Source organism: Convolutriloba macropyga, unplaced genomic scaffold (genome assembly GCF_964194025.1).
Source record: "Convolutriloba macropyga unplaced genomic scaffold, txConMacr16.3 SCAFFOLD_1083, whole genome shotgun sequence".
Lineage (NCBI taxonomy): Eukaryota > Metazoa > Xenacoelomorpha > Acoela > Convolutidae > Convolutriloba > Convolutriloba macropyga.
Window position 1 is genome coordinate 13,419 of NW_027450672.1, and position 22,454 is coordinate 35,872.

The following is a 22,454-nucleotide window of genomic DNA, read 5'->3' on the forward strand; positions in this document are numbered from 1 at the left end:
TGCATCAAGTTTTGTTTCACAGGGATACCTCAGACTGTGCGAATAAAGCATGAAAATTAAATGATCCTGCGTCTTGATTGCGATCGATTCCAAGGTCTTTAGAAGTAAGGAAGAAAAATCTCCTCCCTCTTTTTTTGCTCACTGATGAGTTGACGTTATTGTTTAGATCTTCAACCTTGCGAGTGCTGCCATTCGAATCCTGAACTTGATCTTCATGATGATCCTGATCTCACACTGGAACGGATGTCTCATGTTTCTCTTCCCCAGGATATACGACTTCCCTGCCAACTCATGGGTCGTAATTGACGGCTTGGAGGTAGTATAAAAACTGTAGATACTTTGAACGGAAAAAGATTGTCTATTGAGCCAAAAATTTCCTTGCAAAATGATCCCGATTAATTTTATATTGTTTTCCCAAATCGTTTTAATGTTTTTTTCTCAAACCAAAGTTTTGCTTGAGGGGATAAAAACACATCAAAAGTTTGTCTGCTGTTTTCAGTGCTCTGCGGCTTTTATAAATATAATTTTTAAATGACGCATTTTTAGGGTAATGATTGGATTTGGAGCAGAATTTAATGCTCTAGTCAACCAATATATTTTGTACGGGAAAATTTCAAGTTGGGTGATGGAAAACCCACCAGAGTAGACTTAGTTTATAGATCGGATAAAGCTTCGAATTGATTTTTTGTCAGTACTTTGATGCGTGCAAAATTTCGTGTGTTTTTGTTCTGATCTCATTTAAACCATCATACTATGTAAAGCCAGCTACGTACTTGTAACCCGTTTTTCAAAAATTCCCTGGAAATACATTTGTCTGCTTTTATTTTTTTCCTTACTTGGTTTTGAAAAAAAAAGACGGAAAAATTTGACAGAAAAGAGAAACATTAAACTTTTTATCTATCACAAAGTAGTTTTTAAAATAGTTCTGCTTCTAAACTCTGGCTGACATCTTAAGAACAGTTTAAACAGATGCTAACTTCAACTTCAGCAATCAATCGATCAAATAGTGAATGCAAGTAAAAACTCATTTTTTAAGAGACCACACTCTGGATTGCACAATTTGCAGTTAAAATTTTTGCGTATACATTTTTATTCTAAGCAAACGCCCATTAATGTTCTGATTAGCTTAGTTCCCAAGCTGAGGTGTGCGCTCGAAATTGTCATGATCATACCATTTCAGACCAAAATTGCCTCCGATCAGACCGCCCTAGACCAAAAGTGCCTCTGATCAAGCTCAACCGCGATTCACAGTAATATACTCAGCTATGGAAGCGTCGATTCTGAAAGTATTGCTAAGGAAAACGAAACCAAGCTGCTGAGAAAAAAAAATTATTTTGTATACCGTTAGTGCATATTTCTGATTTAATGGATGAACTTATACAGCTTTCCATATGAAACGTCCAGTCTACAGCTAATTAAAATCTTGGCAGAGCTAACATCTCTGAGTAAAAAATACAAAAAATTGAAAAAAAATTGCTCGAAGTGGTCTGGGATCAGAGGGATTGACTTGCGTTCAAAATCGTTTCTGATCAGACCCAATTGCGTCCGAACCGTTATTATCAGACTCAAGTGCTCTTGAATCCGCCTCTGATGAGATTCAAGCGCTCTAGAATCCGCCTCTGATGAGAGTCAAGCGCGCTCGAATCCGCCTCTAATAAGACTCAAGTGCGCTTGTGTGCTCGATGTTGCCCTGTAATTGCGAGCGCAAAATGGTCAGGTGTGCGCTCGAAAGGGTCAGATCAGGAAAATTTCGAGCGCGCACCTCAATCTGGATTCTTGATTTAAGCATTCTCAGAACGTTTCGTGAGCATTGAGAATTATAACAAACTTTTGCCAAATTTTAAAAATTGAATTCAGATAAAATAGTTTCCCCGTTTTCTTCACCTGGTATAGAAAATGAAAGTTCAAATCTGAGCGGGAATCTTTAATTCAATTTGTTTACGGGAAATCTGTACGTAGAACTTTTCTGTTAACTAAAATAATGCTAATTCTAATCATATCGTCATAAAAATTACATGCGTCATGGAGGCAATGTTCATTTGAACTATTGGGACTCGAATTTTTCAGCCTAATTAGCTCACCTAAGGATGAACCTGGATTTTTTACTTCATTAATGTCAATGGAAAAAATTAATTAACTTTATGATAGAAATTGATCAACAGGGACAGTGTATGCTCTTAATTGGGTTTCAAGCTGAATTTCAGCTCAATCAAATTTTGACACTCCACTCACATTGTATCTACTGGCAAACTAAATTAGATATTTCAAGATAACTTGAGGTGTTGATGAACACGTCAAAACTGACAAGTGTGGGCTGATTTTCAATCAAGGTTCAAATTGTAGAATATGTGGAGATTGATTTCGTTATTAGAATCAGATGAGACATTATTAAAAATGAACTTTGCTCTGCTGAAGAAAATTTTTCTGTGTTGAATAACCTACACATTTTTGGCGCATGATGTTGCTGAAGTTATAGAAAATTTGAGCCATTGTTCACGGATTTCCATTCCTTTGCATTATGAGCGGAAACTTAGCGCGCATTGAGATGTTCTACCGAGGGTTAGAGGGTTAGACCGAGGATAGATAAATCATTTCATCGAACAATTATCAATAATAAATATTTATAAACATATGGAAAACAAAACAGAAAAGATCACGAAAACAAAATTTGGGGAACCTAGAATCAAACTGGATCGAATTGAAAATGTCAGTAGAAAGTAGGCTAATATTATTTGCTCTCAAACAGGTTTGGAGCAGCATTTGACAGCCATTGGCCTTTTACTCCCGTTCAGCTATCCCTACCCTATCTAAAAAACCCGACACCTATCTCGTACTCTGATAGTAAACTGCGTAATATAATTTTGGTCTTTTGGCCGTTTATCTATGTAGAATTTTCATCTGTGTCTTTTGATCATTTCAGTGCAGTTCATTTTCAAAAGTATTCTAATCGTTTCAAAAACTTTGTTGTTTTTGATATAAGACCATTGTCAAAAATGGTTTTTATAAAAAGGAATTTTCACAATATATTTTCCGCTTTAGCTGATTTTTAATCTTGTAAGAGTTGACGTTTTTATCAGTTCTTTCGGAGTAATGCTTCAGATTTTGGAACTCAATTTTTTGTTTTTCTTAATTTTGTAAATTAATATTAAAAATTATCACACAATTTCATTGTCTCGAGGGGAAGTTTGTCCTGACAAGTATTATTAGCCAATTTTGTGCTCATAGATATAATAAATTGTGTCTCGAATCTGCAATAAGAAATTTTTAGCACCAAAAAAGTGTTTTCAAATTGAAAAAAAACATATAACAGTGTATCAACAAGTTGAAAAATGTTTTTCATGAGTTGAAGAAGTTCTGTTTGGTATGGTATACTCGAAACAATGATCTAATCAGTGCTCTTTTCCTGTTTAAACTAGATAAAATACAATTCATTTATTTGAGAGTGTTCAGTGTCTCGTACCTTGCTCGTGCAACGTGCTTGAAACCTTATCCAAAACTCAACGCAGGTGTTTGATGCCCTTACCACAGCCCGCTTCTGTGAGCCATACATATGCTCACAACAAAAGATATTTTTAATGATCTTTGGATATGATTAAACAGATTGCATATGCCAGAATTGAGTGCGTAGCTTTCCATACTGTGCAGTCTAAAACAATTGAAACAATAATTTTGAAAATGTCACAGGAGCTTTATCTTACAGACACTTTTTTTGGTTACGTGTCTCTGCATGTGCATCAAATTATCAAAAGTAACTAGAGAAAATCAAAATTAAAATGAACTTTTGCCAAGTGAAGATGTGACGCCTGAATGCACCCGCAACTCTTCCCCCTCCCTCAATGACAACATTTACTTTACAATTTATGAATAGCATTTACCTTACAAATTAAAACGTGTCAATTATAAGTCCACAAGTAATGTGGTAATATTCACTTGCCGGGTATAGTTATTGAATATAGAAAACTGCTTATTAGGTTGATAAAGGATGTTTAACAAGTCATCTGACTTAGTACGCACTGAAAAAACATACAATTTACATGCTGGCGCTGCTGCAACTCATCTCCTTTTCCCGATTTGTGAACTCGTATATGTTCACAACTAAAGATCCGATTTCCATCATGCGGAACAAGATAATCAAGCAGCACTCAAGTACAGCTTATTAGAAACGTAATTATTGTTGTCAGTGGTTTTTCAACATTAAAAATATATTTTTTTGTGGCTGAGCTTGAGGATGTAGTTAAAGGATGTTCACATAGTAAATTGATAAACATATGAAAAAAAACTTTTTTTCAGATAATTTCTGGCGTGTCGATAACTAATAGATAGTGAGCATTACCGCTACTATTACCTTCAAAAAACAATATGAACAAATGCTAAAGGGCAAAATGTTTATGTAACTCGTGTCAACATTTGAAAGCGAAATACTGAGGATAACCAAAATTACAATTCACAACACGATTCAAAAGCAGAAGTCAGTAAGTCAGCGTTGCCTTTTTTTCATATTGTTAATTTCTATGTTATCAGATACGGCCCGTTGTTTGTTTTTTTATTCACAAGGTTTTTTTACACTTAATTCCTTTCATGCAACGGGAGCAATCAAACAGCAGGAAGACAGCTATTGGTATCAATATTCATGCTACAAGACTGTGGGATTTGTTGAACTTCCATGATTTGATCAAGTAATAGTTAAACATGTCATTTAACGTAATTTTGTTTTGTCTTTTTTGCATGATGTTGTTAATGAAATTAGTTAAATGCAGCTCAATTTTTTTCCTGAGACGCGCAATTGATAGAATCCAGCCGTATTGTTTATTTTGCAAGATCTATGCTTATTAAGTCTCCACAACAATTATATAAAGTTTGTATATAGCTATAGCGAATAGTTTTTACACATATATGAAGCCGGAAACGCCTTGACCCATGTTTTTTAATTCATGAACAGATTAGGATCTGTGTTTAATACATCCTACGGAAAGAATTAACCGTGCTAAAAAAGTTAAACAGAAAGAGCCTTGTACAAAATATAATCCACAAAACAACAGCTTTGTTTAAATCATGACACATAGAACAAGAGCCCTGAATAAAAGATATTGCAAGGGAAAACATTAGGCTCATGGGCCAGTTAAAACAACTGATGAACAGTTTAAAAGCATAGATATGATTAAAATAGCCATTATCAAGTACATATTATGCTATGAACTGAATACTGAAAGAGAAAATTTGTGATGAAAATGCTATGTTTCATTACTGTTTTTGGATGCACGATAGGTCTGGGGATAAATTGTGTCTTTAATATAGAAACTACATTTTTTGTTAAAATAAACAGTTGCCTTAGAAAATGCATTGCGTATGAACAATTGAAGTGAAATAATTTTGAAAAGCCTAAAATCGTTTAAAAACCTTGAGGTTTAACGCTGTTGTAATTCATCCTAAAGCATCTATTGGATGCTTAATTCATAATCTTTCACTATATATTTTGTATGGCTTAGGCTTTATCGGATCGTGATAAAAAAGCAATTTTTAACAACAAAATCATAGCCGTGCGTGTTTGAGTTTCAAGATACGATAGGTTTGAGTTTCAATTGTGCCAAAATTACGGAACATTTGCTTATCTTTTGAGATCTCAGAAAGAGCTGATATAGAAAATATTTGTCGGGCAATACAATATCTGATAAATGCTGAAAAGTCAAACTTGACAGAAATTTGTCATATCTGACTCACTAAAAATTCGTGAACCATTGAGGTTATTTTTAATGCATTTCTTCTCTTTATCAATTCTTCTGATCGAAATCGTTTGAACGTATACTGAAAACAGTTGTCATATCTTGATTCAATCGAAGTGTTCACCATCTTCGTACTTGATTGTTCTTTCATCAGATATAATTTTTTTGATATAAGCTGTCGGTTATTTTGATATTGCCGCCTTGACATTTTGGCCTTACTGAACTTCTCAGAAAATTTAAAATACAGACAAAAATGGAACTATGCACGGAATAGCTGCTTATTTAATAAACAAGGTGCATTTTGTGGTTTTAAGAGTAGATCAAGGTCAATTAGCTTTTGAATCATCAATTATATATGAGATTTTTATTTATGGCAAAAGCTTTCATCTAAGTTTATCAAAAGCTAAATACCGCTGCATTAGCGTAATATTATACATGTAAGATTTTAAATTACTTTAGATTATTTTATGAAAAAAATTATATTGGAAGTCAAAATAAAACTTAGACACGAAAACGTTTCTCTATGCGGAAATCAGTAGGGTAAAATTTGCACAAGTTTGTATCATATTTTTTAGAAATCTCCGTGGGAGGAACAGTACAGCTGGGCCCTGTTCCGTGCAATGTCTCACATGTTGTGCATCGGGTATGGCCAACAACCCCCCACCTCACTCATGGACCTGTGGCTAGTCATGGTCAGTATGCTCAGTGGAGCCACATGCTACGCCCTCTTCATTGGTCACGCCACTAACATGATACAACAGTTTGACAGCTCTAGAAGACAGTATACGGAAAAGGTACGTAAATCACAGCATGCTGAGCATTCCACAAAAAACGCATTTTCCAGACCCAATTGAGCGCGCACCGTGGATTTCCGAGACCATAGTTACTAGGTTTGGGTAGTCGCAAAAGCAAACAAAAGTCTGGACAATTCGAGGGGCTAAGTCTGGTCAGAGGTCATTTTGTTCCGGATGCGTGTGATCAGAGTTTTATAACATACGAGTGAAGGTTTCTGCCTTAAACATTGCAAAGAAACGGGTACATAAAGCGGGGTAAATTTTCAGCCTTTTAAAACAAGAGCGTTCAAATTTTTCATTGGTTCATGCTAGGTTATTGTACCATAATCGAGCATCGGCCTCAGATTTTTAAGAAATGAGATAGATGCGATGTAAAAAAAGACAGAGAAATTCACTTATCATTCCATCATACATATCATAGATCATTGAACCTGATATATGTTTATTATGAAAGTAAATCAGGTTTCGATTCCCAGGGATATATTTACGTCAGTTAAGAGGGCTGTTATTTATAGGACCACTAAGATATTAAGAGACGGACCTGATTTTTTTTTTCAAAAGTGGGTTGAAAAATTCCTGTATAATTTCCATTCGGCAAAAGCATCTTTTCTCTGCAGACTGTTGTTGTTTTTGAGCGGAAAAAAATCCTGAAAAAAATTTTTGGAGTTAGTATAAAAGTTAGAAAAACAAAATTAATATAGGATTGTAAGAACCAAAATTTGATTGATGCTTTTCAAAAATAGACAAAACATGAAATACTATTTATTCGTTCCAATTCTCAACACATTTTAGTTGTGACGGCAACGAGATGTGATCCCCGTCCTTTAAACACTTCATAGTTTTCAAGTCAGTCTAAAGGATATTTTAAACGATTTGAAAATGAAGCAATGAGAAGCAGTTGTAGTGATTTTTCTCGCTATCAAGGAGCGTATTTTGAAAATCTGAGCGAAAATCAGCAGGCTCAAAAATATCTCTAGGCATCCATGGAAAATTGTTTTATTTTGATTTTCTTGGTTATCTTGCCAAGCTTTTTTTCGTTTATAGCTATGCAAAAATCTTGTTAGTTTGTACATACCTTCACGTCCTCATAGCAAGTGCAACTTAGATGTTAAAATCTTTTTAATATTTACCATGTTTTAATTTTGGCAATGTTGCAATTTTGAATTTCTTCAGAGAATATGCAATCGTAATTTTTGCGCTGAAAAGTTTTTTGGAAAAAGGTGAAATCAAGTGGAAAAATGTGCGTATATATGGAGTAGAGCATTAGAATCGAACATTCTTTTTTATAAAGAAGCCCACATTAAAAAAGATTTTGAGTTTATGAAATAACTTCATCCCAACATGAGTTAATTAAACTTATGAGGAAGTCATTTTATGTTTTTAATACATGTTTTTGCTGTAATTTATTTGCAATTAACGACTGCTGGTATTCAACTTCTCGAGATACAATTTCATTTAATTGGTTAACCGATATCTGTTGCGGAGAGACTCGAAATTGACATCATTGAATATCTTTTGAAAAAGGAAATCAATACTTGGAAAATTTTTGTCATTTTATCAAATGTAACGAAGAACCAATTAGGCGAATCAATTTGTCTTGTTTCTTTTCCTTTCATGATTTTAAACGTTCAGGTCCTTATCAATATACATAAAATCAAAATTGTCATTGCAAATTATTATTATTCTTAATAGTCATTAAGACACGACAATTGGCATTTGCGTTAAATTAATTCCACTATCCGATATTTGAAAAGTTATCAAAACATCTTTTCATTGAGTGCTTAAAAGTTATTGTAACGCCCACCTCATTCGTTTTTCCTTTTTCTTGAGTTTTCTTTTCGTTCGACACATGTTTAATAGGTACTCGTTTTCTCATACTTTTTTGTGATCATCAAACTGAATTTTTGATCATATGATTACCAAGCACATTTTATTGGTTGTTTTTCACCGAATATTAAAATACAGATAAGCATTACACATTTAACAATTTCTTTCTCAATTGATTTGTTCCTTGCAGTAAATTTGCGCTCAGTCTACTGGTTCTATTTTCCTAAATTGAACTTCAATGCGTATATAATGTGCGTTCAAGGCTTTTCTGCGCTTTTTTCATTTTTCAGACAATCGAAATATATTTTAAACAAGGCGGCTCGTTAATGTGCGTTCGCACATGATGTTCCGACCCGAGCTCATCTACATTTTTGACTAAAATGTCAACCAAATCAAGAGATAACAAAAATAGATGTTTGAGTTTAAAACAATCGTTACACATTCTATCTACTAATTGAATTACTAATGCCATGCTTCATTACAGCACCAACGTGACCTGACATTGAAGAGACTAGAAAAAAAATAGCACCAACAAAATTTTGGCGGCAAAAAATGAATATCTAAATTTAAAAGCACCTGGTAACAACGTCAAAATGCAGTCAGATAAAACCTTAACTACACAAGTTTACCTTTTACTAACTATACAGCAGATGAAAAGTTTTCTTAACGAGACTAGGTAACAAGCCGACAAAAAGAACGAACAGTGAGGCGAAACTTAAAAATTAATCAACATTTTTTGCACCAAGAAAATTCAAAAATCTTAAAAAACATTGGTTTTTAATAAAAAAATCCTTGATAAATTACTAAAAAGTCATTACAAAACCAAAAGCACCCGTCTGTGGTCAGACTATGCCATAGAAACAAACTAAAGAGAAACTCAAAAAATTACAAACGATTTGCGAAAACACAAACCTTTGCTACCATTAAAATCAATAGCTATCATCTGAATATGTATTTTTAATTCAGTTGTTATTTCTGCTATTTCAGTTGAAGGATTTATACTGAAAGATTAAATAAGTTTACTTGGGCCACATTTAAAAACCATTGGGATCTGTTATTACGCGATTGTTCTGAAGGAAGAGAAAAAGAAACGCAAAAAATGGCCATTCAATAAACGTTCAGAAAAACGAAACAACAGTGGCACATAATATCAATATATATGTTATTTCTTGAAATACACGAAATTCGATGGGACATCTGATTGATGAATAGAAGTTAAATTTGACGAAAGGAACCTATTCGCTATATACTGAATGTTTCGAGCAACATCATTCATTCAGTCCTCAATTACAAGCCTATGAGATCTGTGAGCAATTTACGGCTACCTAAAGAACAAAAACAGCGAATTCAGGAAAAAAAATTGAGCGATAAAAGGGTCGAAGGCATTAAAAAAATGAACTTTTCACTAAACACTCTTCAATTTTAAATTAATTTTTCAGGAGCAATGGGAAAACCTTTTTTATCAATACAATTTCAAAAAATCAACAAATATAAACAAATACATTAGACGCACGAAAATTGCGGGAAAACACGTATTATCAACGCCATTAAATTCATTAGCCTTCAACGGAAGCCAGTATATACAATAAATGATGCCTCGAGGGGACAATAAGTTTTTTTGCCAATCGTATTTCATCAATAAGACCTTACAACAAGTTAATGACTATGAAAACAACAACAGAGAGAGGCAAAAACCACAAATTCAGTAGAAAAGTGCCTGAAGAAAATGTCGAAGCAACTCAAATCATAAGCTCTTCCCTGAAAACTTTATTTATGATCCGTTGAACTTCTTCCCTAAACCAATAGGGACTCTCAGCAGTAAGATGATGTGATAAGATTTCAAAAGGATCGAAAAACAAAATAAAGTACCCAAAAAAAATATGAATTCTCGTGGCATTGATGTTTTAAAACTAATAGGTAGAAGATAAAACCGCTAACCAGATTAATTTTGGCTATAGTAGAACGGAAATGGATTCTGTTAGAACCAACAATGACCAAGAGTATTCACGAAAAAAAATTAGGAATGGTTGAATTTCAAAAAAGTTTCGAAAAATTATTTTTAAACCCTTAACAGCCAGTAAACTCAATCTTTCATCGGAGCTCAATGACGATGCTCAGATATAACCCATAGGGCGGAAAATGATGTCTGTCATGCATAGATAGTTAAAAAGACATCACAATAAGTCTTATGACAGAAAACAATAACAAAAACAGCAAAAACTAAAATTCAGTAGAAAAATGCAAGAAGAAAGTGTCGAAGACAATTAAACCATTAGCTATTCTCTGAAAACTTTCTCTGTGATCCACTGAACGTCTTCTCTAAGCCAATTGGATTACAATAATCTTTGGATAATGTGATAAAGAGTTCAAAAGTGACCAATAATTCAAAAAATCCAAAAAAAAATTTAAAAAAATTGAAATCTTTGTCATTGAAGTCATATAACCAATAGCTAGAAGATAAAACAGCTAAACAGAATATTTTTAGTCGCAGTAAAAAGCAAGTGGGTCCAGTCAATACTGAAACTCACTAACAGTTCAAGAAAAATTTAGGAATTGTTATTGTTCAAATAAAATTTTCGAAAAATGATTTTTATTTTAACAGACATTAAATTCAATAGCTTTCAACGGAAGTCAATAAAAACGCTCAAAGATGCCCCGGTGGCAGTACATTTATGTTTGTCATGCATAGGTATTCATTATGAGATCACAGTAAGTATAATGACTATTAAAACAACAAAAAAAAACAGGAGAAAACCAAAAAATCAGTAGAAAAGTGCAAGAAGAACGTGTCGAAGCCATTTAAACCATAAATTTTTGTTTAAAATTTTTATTGGTCATCCACAGAACATCGTTTTTAAGCTAATGGGAACTGTCAATATTTGGATAATGTGATAAGATTTCAAAAGTAACCAATAATACGTAAAAATCAAAAAAAATTTTAAAAAATTGAAATTTTTTGTCATTGAAGTCATATAACCAATAGATAGAAGATAAAACCGCTAACCAGTTTAATTTTGGTTGCAGTAGGAAGGAAGAGGGTGCTCTCACCCCTGGACTGACTTACAATTCACTATAATAAGATTATGATTCTTTAATATTCAAAAAAAAAATTCGAAAAATTATTTTTTAAGTCTTAACAGCCATTAGCCGCCCCCTCAAGGAAATAGACATGTTCACTTAATGCTCATTATGGAACATATTGCACTGTTAGTCAATGAATCCCTACCATAGGACTCCAAAAAAAATAGTAAAACTTCAAAAAGAAATTCAAAATTTCATTCAAAATTACGAAAACTCAGAATCGAAGCCAAAAAAAAACATGAGCAATTCCTTGAAAACGACGTTTTTTGTTCATTGCGCTTCATTCGACTATAAAGGAGTTTTGTCATTAATAGAACGTCGATATAAAATGTGACTTGTCTCTAGGTGACTTAAAAAAGCAAAAAAGAGAAAAGTTTTATTAAAAAAGGGCTCTCAATTAGAGTTCGATTTTTTTTGATAGTGAACTTCCCTATGAGACCAGAACTAGTCTTTCTATCGCCTTGCATTCAACTTTTACGAACTCAAAATTTATTCTTTTTATAGAAATTTGAATTAATGTTTTCGTAAAAAAGATCTTAGTTTGAAGAAAATTGTACTAAAAGTGAACAATCATGCTAAAGATCCCATTGTTCACACAAAACTTCAATCCTCGATAACTCCTCGAAAAAAACGAAATTCAAAAAAATCTTTTTACTTTTGAATTCTACGCTGGACCAGCTTTTTAATGATACCACTCACATTTCTCTACGACGAATATATCGATCGGCCAAAATTCACTGAACAAAAAAAAAACCCATTTGAGTGTATAGTTCCTTCCCCCACAAGTGGGGTCGGAACAAATACTTTTGGACTTTGTTTTTTAATCTCTCTGGCATTCATTAAAAAATGATTTTCAATCATACTTTTAGGGTAGATTTTGCTGGTTAAATTATCTTTAGTCAAATTTTGCTGACCAAAGACGGAATTTAATAAAATTTGGAATCAAAATATTGCACAAAAATTTAGTGACATTTAGAATGAAATTATTGCACAAAAAATTTTACAGCTTTTTTAGTAAAAAATGGATCAGCTGTTCCGTCTTCTAATAGTCAATATCCTCATTAATTAGGAGCTTATCTGTGCTAAAATAAAAAAAACTGAGAACGGTTATTAGGACCGAACATGTTTTTTTTTGTTTTGTTTTTTTGTTGGATTCATGACTGGTTGGAAGATTATGTGCAAACGCTCATTAACAATCCTGTTTTTTTTTTTACTTTTACTATTAAGCAGTGAGTAAGACTGCATGCTGATTCTAAGAAACAGAATTTACTGAAATCACTGAAAATCTAAATCAATATTTCATACACAAAATCATCTCATTTATTTAGAAGGAAAGGTTTTAAATTTTGACGGTCTCTAAGAGGCCGCCAGATAAAACCACTGACATTGTACGAAACTGAAAGAGGTTAACAATTAGTTATTAATTATCCAATTTCTAAATTTAAGTGAAAGTTCATTAGGACATTTGACGGAACCTCCTGCTCAACTGTCAAACTTTATCCGGATTATTAGTTGTTCTCTTCGTCCCAAATTGCTATCAGCTTTCAAAATGAATATGATGTTTCCGTTCAGGACAATGTTTCGTAATGGATATTTGTTCACCTTTTTCCCCATCAAAGCGTACATGTAGATATGTGATTTCTCGCGTACTTTTAATCGAATTCAGTATGAAATTATTGTTGGATGTAATTTGTTTTCAGCGCCATACAAAGACTTTTGTTAGTCTTAAGGTTTCGTTGTTCACGCCCAATTTTCACAAGTCGACACATTCAAAACACCAAACCAAAAATGGAAAAATGGCTACCCAAAACTTCACTACACATACCCAAAACAACCGATCCTGCACAGAATTTTAATTGTTAGATTTTGAGTAGCATACAGAACTTCTTTTCCACCAGTCGTTCAGTTTCTAACTTATTTGCATTTCAATGCTTTAATATCGAGCATGATGAATGATTTATCAAATACAACAGGTGAAATATAGAGAAAACCCAAAATTCACAAATGAAAATTTTCTCAAGAAATACTTTTTTCGTTGAATTTAACAAAAAAATTACCTCTCAATTTGACCCAATATCAACAAAAATAGAAGGAATTGGTATATTTTGACATAGTGAACGGGTTCATTTTTGCGAGTCATAAAAGGTCAAAAAACTATATCAAAATATTGTTCTGACGTCATTTTCTTCCTGTCAAATAAATTCCACAAAATTGAAGCAAGCTTTCAAAGACTCGCAAATCATGTCTTGTTCGAGGCTGTAATTCTTTGTTGAATTGAGAACGAGCAATAATACGTGTCTGAAAATTCATTTGTTCACTGACTTTGATGGACAGGCAATTTTAAATCCCCCACAACAATATTTCCACAGCCTGAGAGAGTTAAGGGGGAAGTGCTGTCTGTATAATTTACAATGCTTCTGTCGATTTCGTCCCATCCCATAGACGACTCTAAATTTCATTAATCTATTAAGTTCAAGTTGTAATGAAATCTAAGCTGAAATTGGTTTTGTTGCTGTTTTATTCAATTTTGTCGAATTAGTTCACACTGGTATTGTTTGTGACCGTAAGCAGAACGAAAGTGATCCGGAAATGTTTTTTGTCTCAACTTCACAATTTCGTATAAATATCTATGCATCAATACTTGTCATATATTTTCCTATTATTAAATTTTTGGGCTTTTAACACTAAATTTCTATGGCCTGAAAGTTACAGCTTTTGGGTATAATAATAGGGGAAAAAAAGGTTAATGAAAAATTGGTAAATATGCCCAGCATCTAGTTAACAGATTTTCGTAATAATATGTAAAATTGCGCGAAAGAAAAATGTTTTAACGTATTTATCTAATTTTTTTAAACCGCTTATAAATAATTGAAATATTGCATAACCGCCCTTTCTTGAGTGAAATATTTCGGTTATTGATTTTCCACCATGGTATAAGGGGATAATTAATGCAAAAAAGAGTGCACTTTTCACACAATCTTATGGAAGCAGAAGGAAGCAGAAATTTAGTGGTTCTGTGTTGGGAAACAACGCTCCGTTCGAACTGGTGGGAAAATTAATGATTTAGGATATGTGGCCGTAGATTGATGAAATCCATCAAATTATTTGGGGTATCCCCTTAAGGAGCGGATTGTCTGGCCGATTGGGATCTATATGAAAAGATTAGCCCTTGCCCCTGGGCTAGCTGTCATTCTGGCCCCGGGGCAGATTTCGTGTCTCAAACCGGATATATTAATAACGTGTATTACGCGCTTTGCTGTTGTAATAACGTGAACAGCAGACAATGATCTAAATGTGCGTATCTTAATTAGAATTCATCCCCCCTTTTCCTGCAGAATATATCCTTACAAATGATTTCTATGTCATTTGCGTACATGTTTAGAATGTGTTCAGATGTTTATATGATCTACATTTCTTCACTGTGTCGAAATAAACGTGATCTGTTTCAAAATTAGCAATTTTGAATATCGTTAAAATATTGGTTCCCTCGACTATAATGCATTATGGTTCACTCACTGATGCAAGTCTTTCTAACATTAGCATTAAGAGCACTTCTTCAGAGAAAGTGGTCATGCATCCATCCCAATGAAAGATTTTCACAGTCAATCTGGTAACAATCAAGTAGTCTTAATGAAGACTTGCAGTTCTCAAAATCTTTTCAAAAATTGTCTGATGTCGTTTCTTGAACAGCTTAATGGACAACAATTGAAATAAGAGCACTGTTTTGTTATAGTACTTGATTCTAGGAAATTGAACGATAACTTGATTGGATGACGTCACTTTTCTAAGAAATCTTCAGAAACAATTAGTGTTTGTTAAGTGTGAAATGCGCAGATGTGTGAAGATTAATGCATCAATGGTATAAAACTTTTTAAACAAAATTTTGTCGCAAAAGATGCCCGAAAAATAAAGTTCCAGATATTGCTAATATAATAAAAGCTGGAAAAGTTAGTTATTTTAGTTATGAAAAAAATCCACATTAAAACTTGGCGCATGAAAAATCCTTAATTTTCAGGCACATAAAATGCTTCAGAAATTTGAATGTTTTCTGTTACCTTTATTTACTTTTTCCAGCCATTGCAAGCGAGAGTGAAAATAAATTGATATGCAGCACAACAAAGTTTATTCGCCTTGATACTCACAAATTCTATGTGAAAAGCCTGCAAGCTGATCAAATTTAGTGTTAAAAATTTTTACGAATATGTTTATTGTGTTGGTGCGCTGTCTTTTTAAAGAAAATTTCACTTTTTTCGGCTTTTTGACGTCAGTGAAAAATCCGATTATAGTGGGGTTTTAAATCACGCTAGAGTAGCAAAGGGAACGCAAATTTGGGTAGGTTTGAAACGTGATTTGTTGCAAATACCTTTAAACTGGAGTGAGAATTTTATCATTAATCTTTTTTTCGGTTTTTGAAAGCAAATTTTTTTCATGTGCGGCATTTTGACATCTGGTTGCATTGTTTTTTCTCATTTGCTTTAACATAATACGTATGTTCAAGTTTAACCAATTTTCAATTGCTTGATTTCATCAACGGTCAGCTAGTATTTTTATGGCTTTGACACTTTTATAATGGCTTTTTATGGCTTTGTCATATTATTGTGTATTTGACTTTTGCCCTTTTACTATTATTTTTTCTGTTGTATTATCATTTAGTCTCAACAATTACAAGTCTCATTGGTTGCTAATGAGGCATAAATGAACGTTACTAACGATTTGAGTTCATTGCTGGTTGTTTTCTTTACTTCGATACTACATGTTCTCAAAAATATTTAGTTAATTTTTGAATTTTGCAAGTATTGTTGTTTTTTGTGGTCTTATAATTTAACCTTATTAGTTTTATCTCAGGAGTCTTAAAGGTGGCTTGAAAGTTGATCTCAGTTGTATATCAAGATAGAATCCATAGTTTTGTTCTTGAAGTAAACAACAACAAATTGAAAAAGTGACATCAAAAACATGAATATAAAACTGCTTGCCCATCTATAATCAGCTAATTTTAGAAAAAACGAAAATTTTCAAGTATCTGTGAAACTATTTGAATTGAACTGAAATGATAACGTTCAGCATAACCAGAATTATTGAAGCAGTGCAAATGTTCACTTCATTGTTTTTGCATTTTTTGCATGAATTAATTTAAATACCACGATTAATTACATCATAGCTGTTGTGACTGTTTGTGCATCTTTTTAGATAAAGCAAGTGGAGGAGTACATGGGACACAGGAAGCTGCCTCCTGACTTGCAAGTGAGGGTGCATGAGTACTATGAGTACAAGTACAAGGGGAAGATGTTCGATGAAGAGGTCATCCTGGAGGAACTCAACGACTGCCTCAGAGAAGTAATAAAATATAGATATGAATTTAGATATGAATATGATATAGATAAGTAATAGATATGATTCTTTCACCCGAGACAAAATTTATGAGTCATTCCCATTGTAGCTTCTCCCGAAACTATATTCGTAACAAGGATGCGGTTCTTCATTCTCGTTACGAATTTAAGAATGTTCTCACCTACTTTCAAATTTGTTTACACTGCATCCTATTTGTTAATATTTGTGCCTGAGTATTTGTAGATTTCATGAAATATACCTTGTTCCTTTTTCAAAACCAAAAAGCTGAAACAAGATAACAGAAATAATTCGAACAATAAATGAGCATTTTTCCAACTATAGTCTCCCCTTTGGTGCCCAGGAGAGAATTACCTTGCCTTCTAAACTATACTCAATGTTTTTTTAGATAAGTCTGATTGGTTAAAAAATTGTTTTCTTAAATTCCATACAAGAATTGCCTTCCCTTTCGCATTCTTGAAGGCGATTGCTAAAAAGATCCAATAGCTTATCTGTGTTGTGTTTCCAGGAGATCTTGAACTACAACTGTCGAGAGCTGGTCAACGTGGTCCCCTTCTTCCAAGGGGCAGATCCTCTGTTCGTGTCAGGAGTGGTGTCCAAATTGAAGTTCGAGGTGTTCCAGCCGGGAGACCTGATCCTGTGTGAAGGTAGCTTTGGTACCAAAATGTACTTCATACAACAGGGTACTGTTGATGTGGTCAGTGCTGATGGAGACGCAGTGGCACAGTTGACTGATGGTGCTTATTTTGGAGGTAGGGCAAGAAGCTAATTTGTAAAATTGTAACTGTTTCCTTATTTTTCTCCAACAGTAGATTTTGGAGAAAATTTTGGTATTTTCTTCTAATACACATAAGTATAAAAGGCAAATGGTAAACAGGTAATGTGTAGTTCAGAATTTATCACTTTGTACAATTAAAAAACATTGAATTAGTTGTTTACAGACTATGACCATCTTCCATGGCCATCTATAATTGACCTCCTATAATTGACATTTTGACTCGCGTATGAGCGCACCGATCATTTGTAATCGATAACTCACATCTGGTTAGGCAGTAGTAATCATTTTCAAGGCAAAATTGTTATTTTGTTCACACCTGGTAATAAAACAAAAATTTGCTCATGGGTGAAAGGAAACAGTTCAGAATATATAATATTTGCAATTAATTGTTCCGATCTTTATTACGACTATATTGATTGGGCACTTTTGACCAAATTGGAGAATCCAATTGTTGTTAATTATTATATTGAGTATTTTTAATACCAAATTAATTTAAAAATTTTAAAAAAACAGTCCCCTCCTAAGTGTGGTCGGAACAATGATGGAGATTATCATCAAACTTGGAAGTCTACTCACAGGTATCAGGTAAATTACCCATATTCCAACTTTGCGAAAATGCACAGCGCTATAAAGATTATACAAAATTCCCAGTGTACTAAAAATGCACATAAAGTACCCATACTTTTCAGGTTGAAGTATTGAGGAATTGCCCGAGTCGGAAACAAAAGTTAATTTTGCAAGATATTGCAAGATTCTTGCAACACGATGTTACGTCTTGTAAGATTCTTACAAGATCTTGCAAGATTAACTTTTTCACTTCATGAATATAAAACGTCATGTAGTTTGTTTTACAAGTGTGGTGATTTTGAGATGGTGATGTTGATTGTAGAGATCTGTCTGTTGACCAAGTGCAGGAGGACAGCCTCCATCAGAGCAGAGTCCTACTGCAATGTCTACTCTCTAGAGGTGGAAGACTTCAATGAGGTCGTCAGGGAGTTCCCAGAAGTCAGGGACAAGATGGAACAGGTAATCATTTAAATTTTTCAACAATCCTGCAAGATATGAATGTTTGTGAAGACATACTTGTCCTAATTCTCTTTAAAATTTCAATAAGACATTTAAGATAGAGTTCTCACTTAGCAAAATGTTGAACGGAGGGAGTATCATCAACTTCTAGGGTGACTTGTGTATTTCTTCTCATTGTCCTATAAATGGAAAGTAAAGCCATTTTAGCTGGAAGTGAGACTGAAATGTTAACTTTGGAGTCTTTTTTGTTCACTTACATTCATGGCTTCTACTTTTCTGTGCAAAACTCACTACAGTTGATCAAAGAGTAAAATAAATCAGCGATAGCCAAAGAAAAATGGCAAAATTTTTTTGTTCTCGCGTTTTAATTGAACACACTCACACTAATTCAAAAAATTGAACCTATGTAAAAAAATTTCGTGTAAGATTGCATTTAATTTATATGGTGATCCGTTTGCAAAACAGAGCATATACGGTTTCTTTGTAATAAAAAAGCAAATAGCGAAACTACTCGACTTCCAAAAAGTTCATTTTGACCTCAATAAACGGGACTTTGCGGCTAATAAAAACGGAGGGAAATTGATAGAGTTGGCTTCTTTCAGGTTGCCCGTTTGCGGCTGCAGCAGCTGGGTCGAAAACCGAGTCAGGTGTTCTTGAAGAGCAAATTCAAGCCATCCCTCATTCACGATCTGTTCAACACAGGCTCAGACGATGACAGTCACTCGGCAGATATTGATGTAAGCTGAATTTTAGATCATGTTTCCTTGTTCAGAATTGATCAAATCGGACAGTAACTAAAAGAGAAATAATTACTTGCAAAGTTTTTTAAGAAACTTTTGGCATGAATAGTTTCATAGAATGCAAAAAAATGACGGTTAACTTCCGAGATCGAATCGTCTAAATATTCTCGCCCCGTCTCAATCTCTTTTGATCAATTGCCGCGATCAATAATTGGACTTCTAATGACTATAGCAACCACTTAATTTTTTTAACTTTATTTTTACTTCTTTGCTCTATGTGAAGCCGTTCACTTTAATTATAAATCTGATCTCACTTATCCGGTGACTAAAATAGCTATTATGACGGACAGCAAACTCTTGAAAAGATCAGGATCAGCGTGATTCTATCTAGCTTAATAAACTTGAGAATTTTAGTCAACCTTAATATATGTTGCATGTCTATTCTATCCATTTCGTTTCCAGATTCAAGAAGAGCTTGTGAGCAACGTTGCCAGACTTACCATGCGAAAACTGTCAGTTCTCCTGGAGAGCAACAACCCCAATAGCCCAACCAGAACCAACAGCTCGGGCAATTCTTCCGGAAACAACCAAACCAGTCCCAAAATGCACGCCGCCACAGCCGTGAACAGACCCCCGTATGCTACACATAATCAGTTCCCAACACACGTTGTGGACCATTGCGATACTATTTTGGAATCGGACAGCGGAGAAATGAATGAAAATAGCATGATAAGTAATCAGAACAGTTTCATTATGGAAGAAATTGTAGACAACGATGATAATGATGACGAAAACGGTCGACCATTCACATTAGTAGCCGACGACTCGCAATTAAACCCAGAAAATTATATCGGACGCGATGATTCACCAGATAACGCTATTATGTTTACTTCTAACGGCTTTGATGACACAATATGTGAAGATGATGACGATTTAGATGATCTCGACCACGAACAACGAGACCTGAATGACGTCATCAATAGGTCACGTGACGGTGAAATCGGATCTCGTGCTGGTGAGGCACGTGACGATATCGTAAACCGATCTCCAGATCAGTTTGAACAACCAAACGACAGGATATCAAACAGGATGCTTGAAAACAATGCGAGAAATGAAAGTGTTGAATCCGAAATTGATTTGTACAAGTTTCAGTTTAGCCCTAGTTGCCCAACTTTTTCGGATATGAGGCAGAATAGCACTACTTCTGATGATGTTTAGAAAAAGAAGACAAAATCAACGCGGCTGTAGTGTGAGGCACCATGGTAGACACATGCGCAATAGATTTTGTAATTAATAACTTAGTTTTGCATATCGAGTTTAATTTCTGCGTCAGCGTTTTCTCATTTAGATATTTTGAGAGAATACGAGACCAATTTCTAGATTGACTTATCGTTGCCACCCGATGCTTCTACAAGTCAACCCAATTGAGTCACAAATAGGCAATAGGTGCAATATTTCTGATGTAAGGCTTAGATTATTGTTAAATCTTGGGGGAGCTTTCAGCAAAAATAAACGTTTTACAGTTTTTTATTCTCGTAAATGAACATTATTTGCTGCTCTCACATATAAGGAAAGGCTTGCAGGAATGTTTCAAATGGCCTTTGAGTTTTTGAGTATTCTATTTAGTCCCCCTCCCCCCCGCTCAGTGGACATAGCTTTTACGCTCCCCTGGCTTATATGCTATATTTTTTTGCATAGAAACGAGCTATATAACTGCTATGGATGGAGGCCGTTAGGTAAAAGTTGTCAAAAACAGTTCAATTGGATTCTAGCACGTAATATAGCCGACTTATCTACATCAGCATATCATACAGCAGATTCTAGAATGACATATTCTCCGATGTCAAAACTATTCTAGACTAAAGGTTTAGTTATATCATCATGACAATAACACATAATTTAGGTGTCATTGAGGGTCAAAAACAACAAATAAACTAGGAGTTATAAAAAACCTGGAAGAGGGGCGGCGAAACAGAATAGCTCCATTTCGCTTTCGTTCAATTAAATACCGAGCCTACAATGCTTTTCTATATTAAAAATCAGCCAAGTTTGCCTCAGCGAGCAAAGAGTTTTTCATCGCAAAATCTCTGATAAGATAACGTGTGACATTCTTCATGCAATAAACTATTATCAGATTTCCAGTATGTCATGCAGGACTTCAAGTAAGACTTGAATGAAATCAGCACGATTTCTGATCAGAGTGCACTGCACGACTTTCCTGAAGCAAAATATTCCCTGATACCGCCGTCCAAGGCCGAAATGATACGAAATCAGAATCATTCAGGACGATCGTTCAGGCCTTTTTTCGCTGTTAAGGCATAAATATTCAAGGTCGGATATGCATTCAAATCTGTTGAAATCAACGGTAATTTAGCTCAAAATGAATGATCTCAGCCCAAAATTTCTGACTGCAATATATTAAATGCGGTCTTTGACAGGGAAACTTGATTGCAAAATTAAAACAAAGAAAGTCGATCGGCAATAATTGATAAGTTTTCCGATGAAGAAAATTGAATAATCTATTAGGTAATAATTAATTTTTTGTGCCCTAAAACTGGAAATTGAGAAGGTATATCCAGAAGAAATTTTTGCTCAAATTGTGAAGACCGCCACGCTTATCTAAAATTTTCATTGTTATTAAACAAATAAGTCAAGTTCTTAATTAGACATATGTTGTCATACACACACGTTGATGTACCTTAAATATAAAAATAAAAATACATCAATTTTTGCTATTTCCTGATGTGGAAACGGATTATTCCGTAGATATTCGACATGATTAACAACAATTTATGACGTCAGTTATTCATCGAAAACTGGGGTCTATATACAGTCATCTTCAATCAATCAACGGCTAAAATAACATGTACAACGAAAGGATCAGTGTATAAATAGAGATTGCAGAATCACGAAAATCAGTCATAAGTAGTTAAATTTTCCTATTAAAATTGTCATACAGTGCGTATTCAAGTCCAATTCGTGACCTGTTAATTGTTACTGTGTCTCGTAATGAATTTTAATTGAGCAGTTAATTGTCTGTTACTGTTTCCTGTGTCTGGAAGTTGCCTGAGCGGCAATTCAACTATTGAACTCCCGAGCTCCTCTTATTTTGAATAGAGAGCGCAAAGATTTAAACAAAAAT

At 34.0% G+C, this 22,454-nt stretch overlaps 1 protein-coding gene across 1 annotated transcript; it reads left to right on the plus strand.

Annotated features, from left to right (window-relative positions):
- Positions 1 to 172: 172 nt before the first annotated feature.
- Positions 173 to 20,644, plus strand: LOC142356076 (potassium/sodium hyperpolarization-activated cyclic nucleotide-gated channel 1-like). Its single transcript, XM_075408049.1, has 7 exons — positions 173 to 316; positions 6,296 to 6,514; positions 16,610 to 16,756; positions 17,277 to 17,520; positions 18,436 to 18,572; positions 19,175 to 19,309; positions 19,775 to 20,644. The coding sequence occupies exons 1-7, from the start codon at positions 215 to 217 to the stop codon at positions 20,528 to 20,530; spliced, it is 1,740 nt and encodes a 579-aa protein (XP_075264164.1). The 5' UTR covers positions 173 to 214; the 3' UTR covers positions 20,531 to 20,644.
- The last annotated feature ends 1,810 nt before the right edge of the window (positions 20,645 to 22,454 follow it).

Bases quoted from the DNA above. Each gene is read 5' to 3' on its own strand.
- LOC142356076 (XM_075408049.1), top strand. From the start codon at position 215: ATGATGATCCTGATCTCACACTGGAACGGATGTCTCATGTTTCTCTTC. The intron at 16,757-17,276 runs GTAATAAAATAT...TTGTGTTTCCAG, and splicing joins TCAACGACTGCCTCAGAGAA to GAGATCTTGAACTACAACTG. The intron at 19,310-19,774 runs GTAAGCTGAATT...TTTCGTTTCCAG, and splicing joins GTCACTCGGCAGATATTGAT to ATTCAAGAAGAGCTTGTGAG.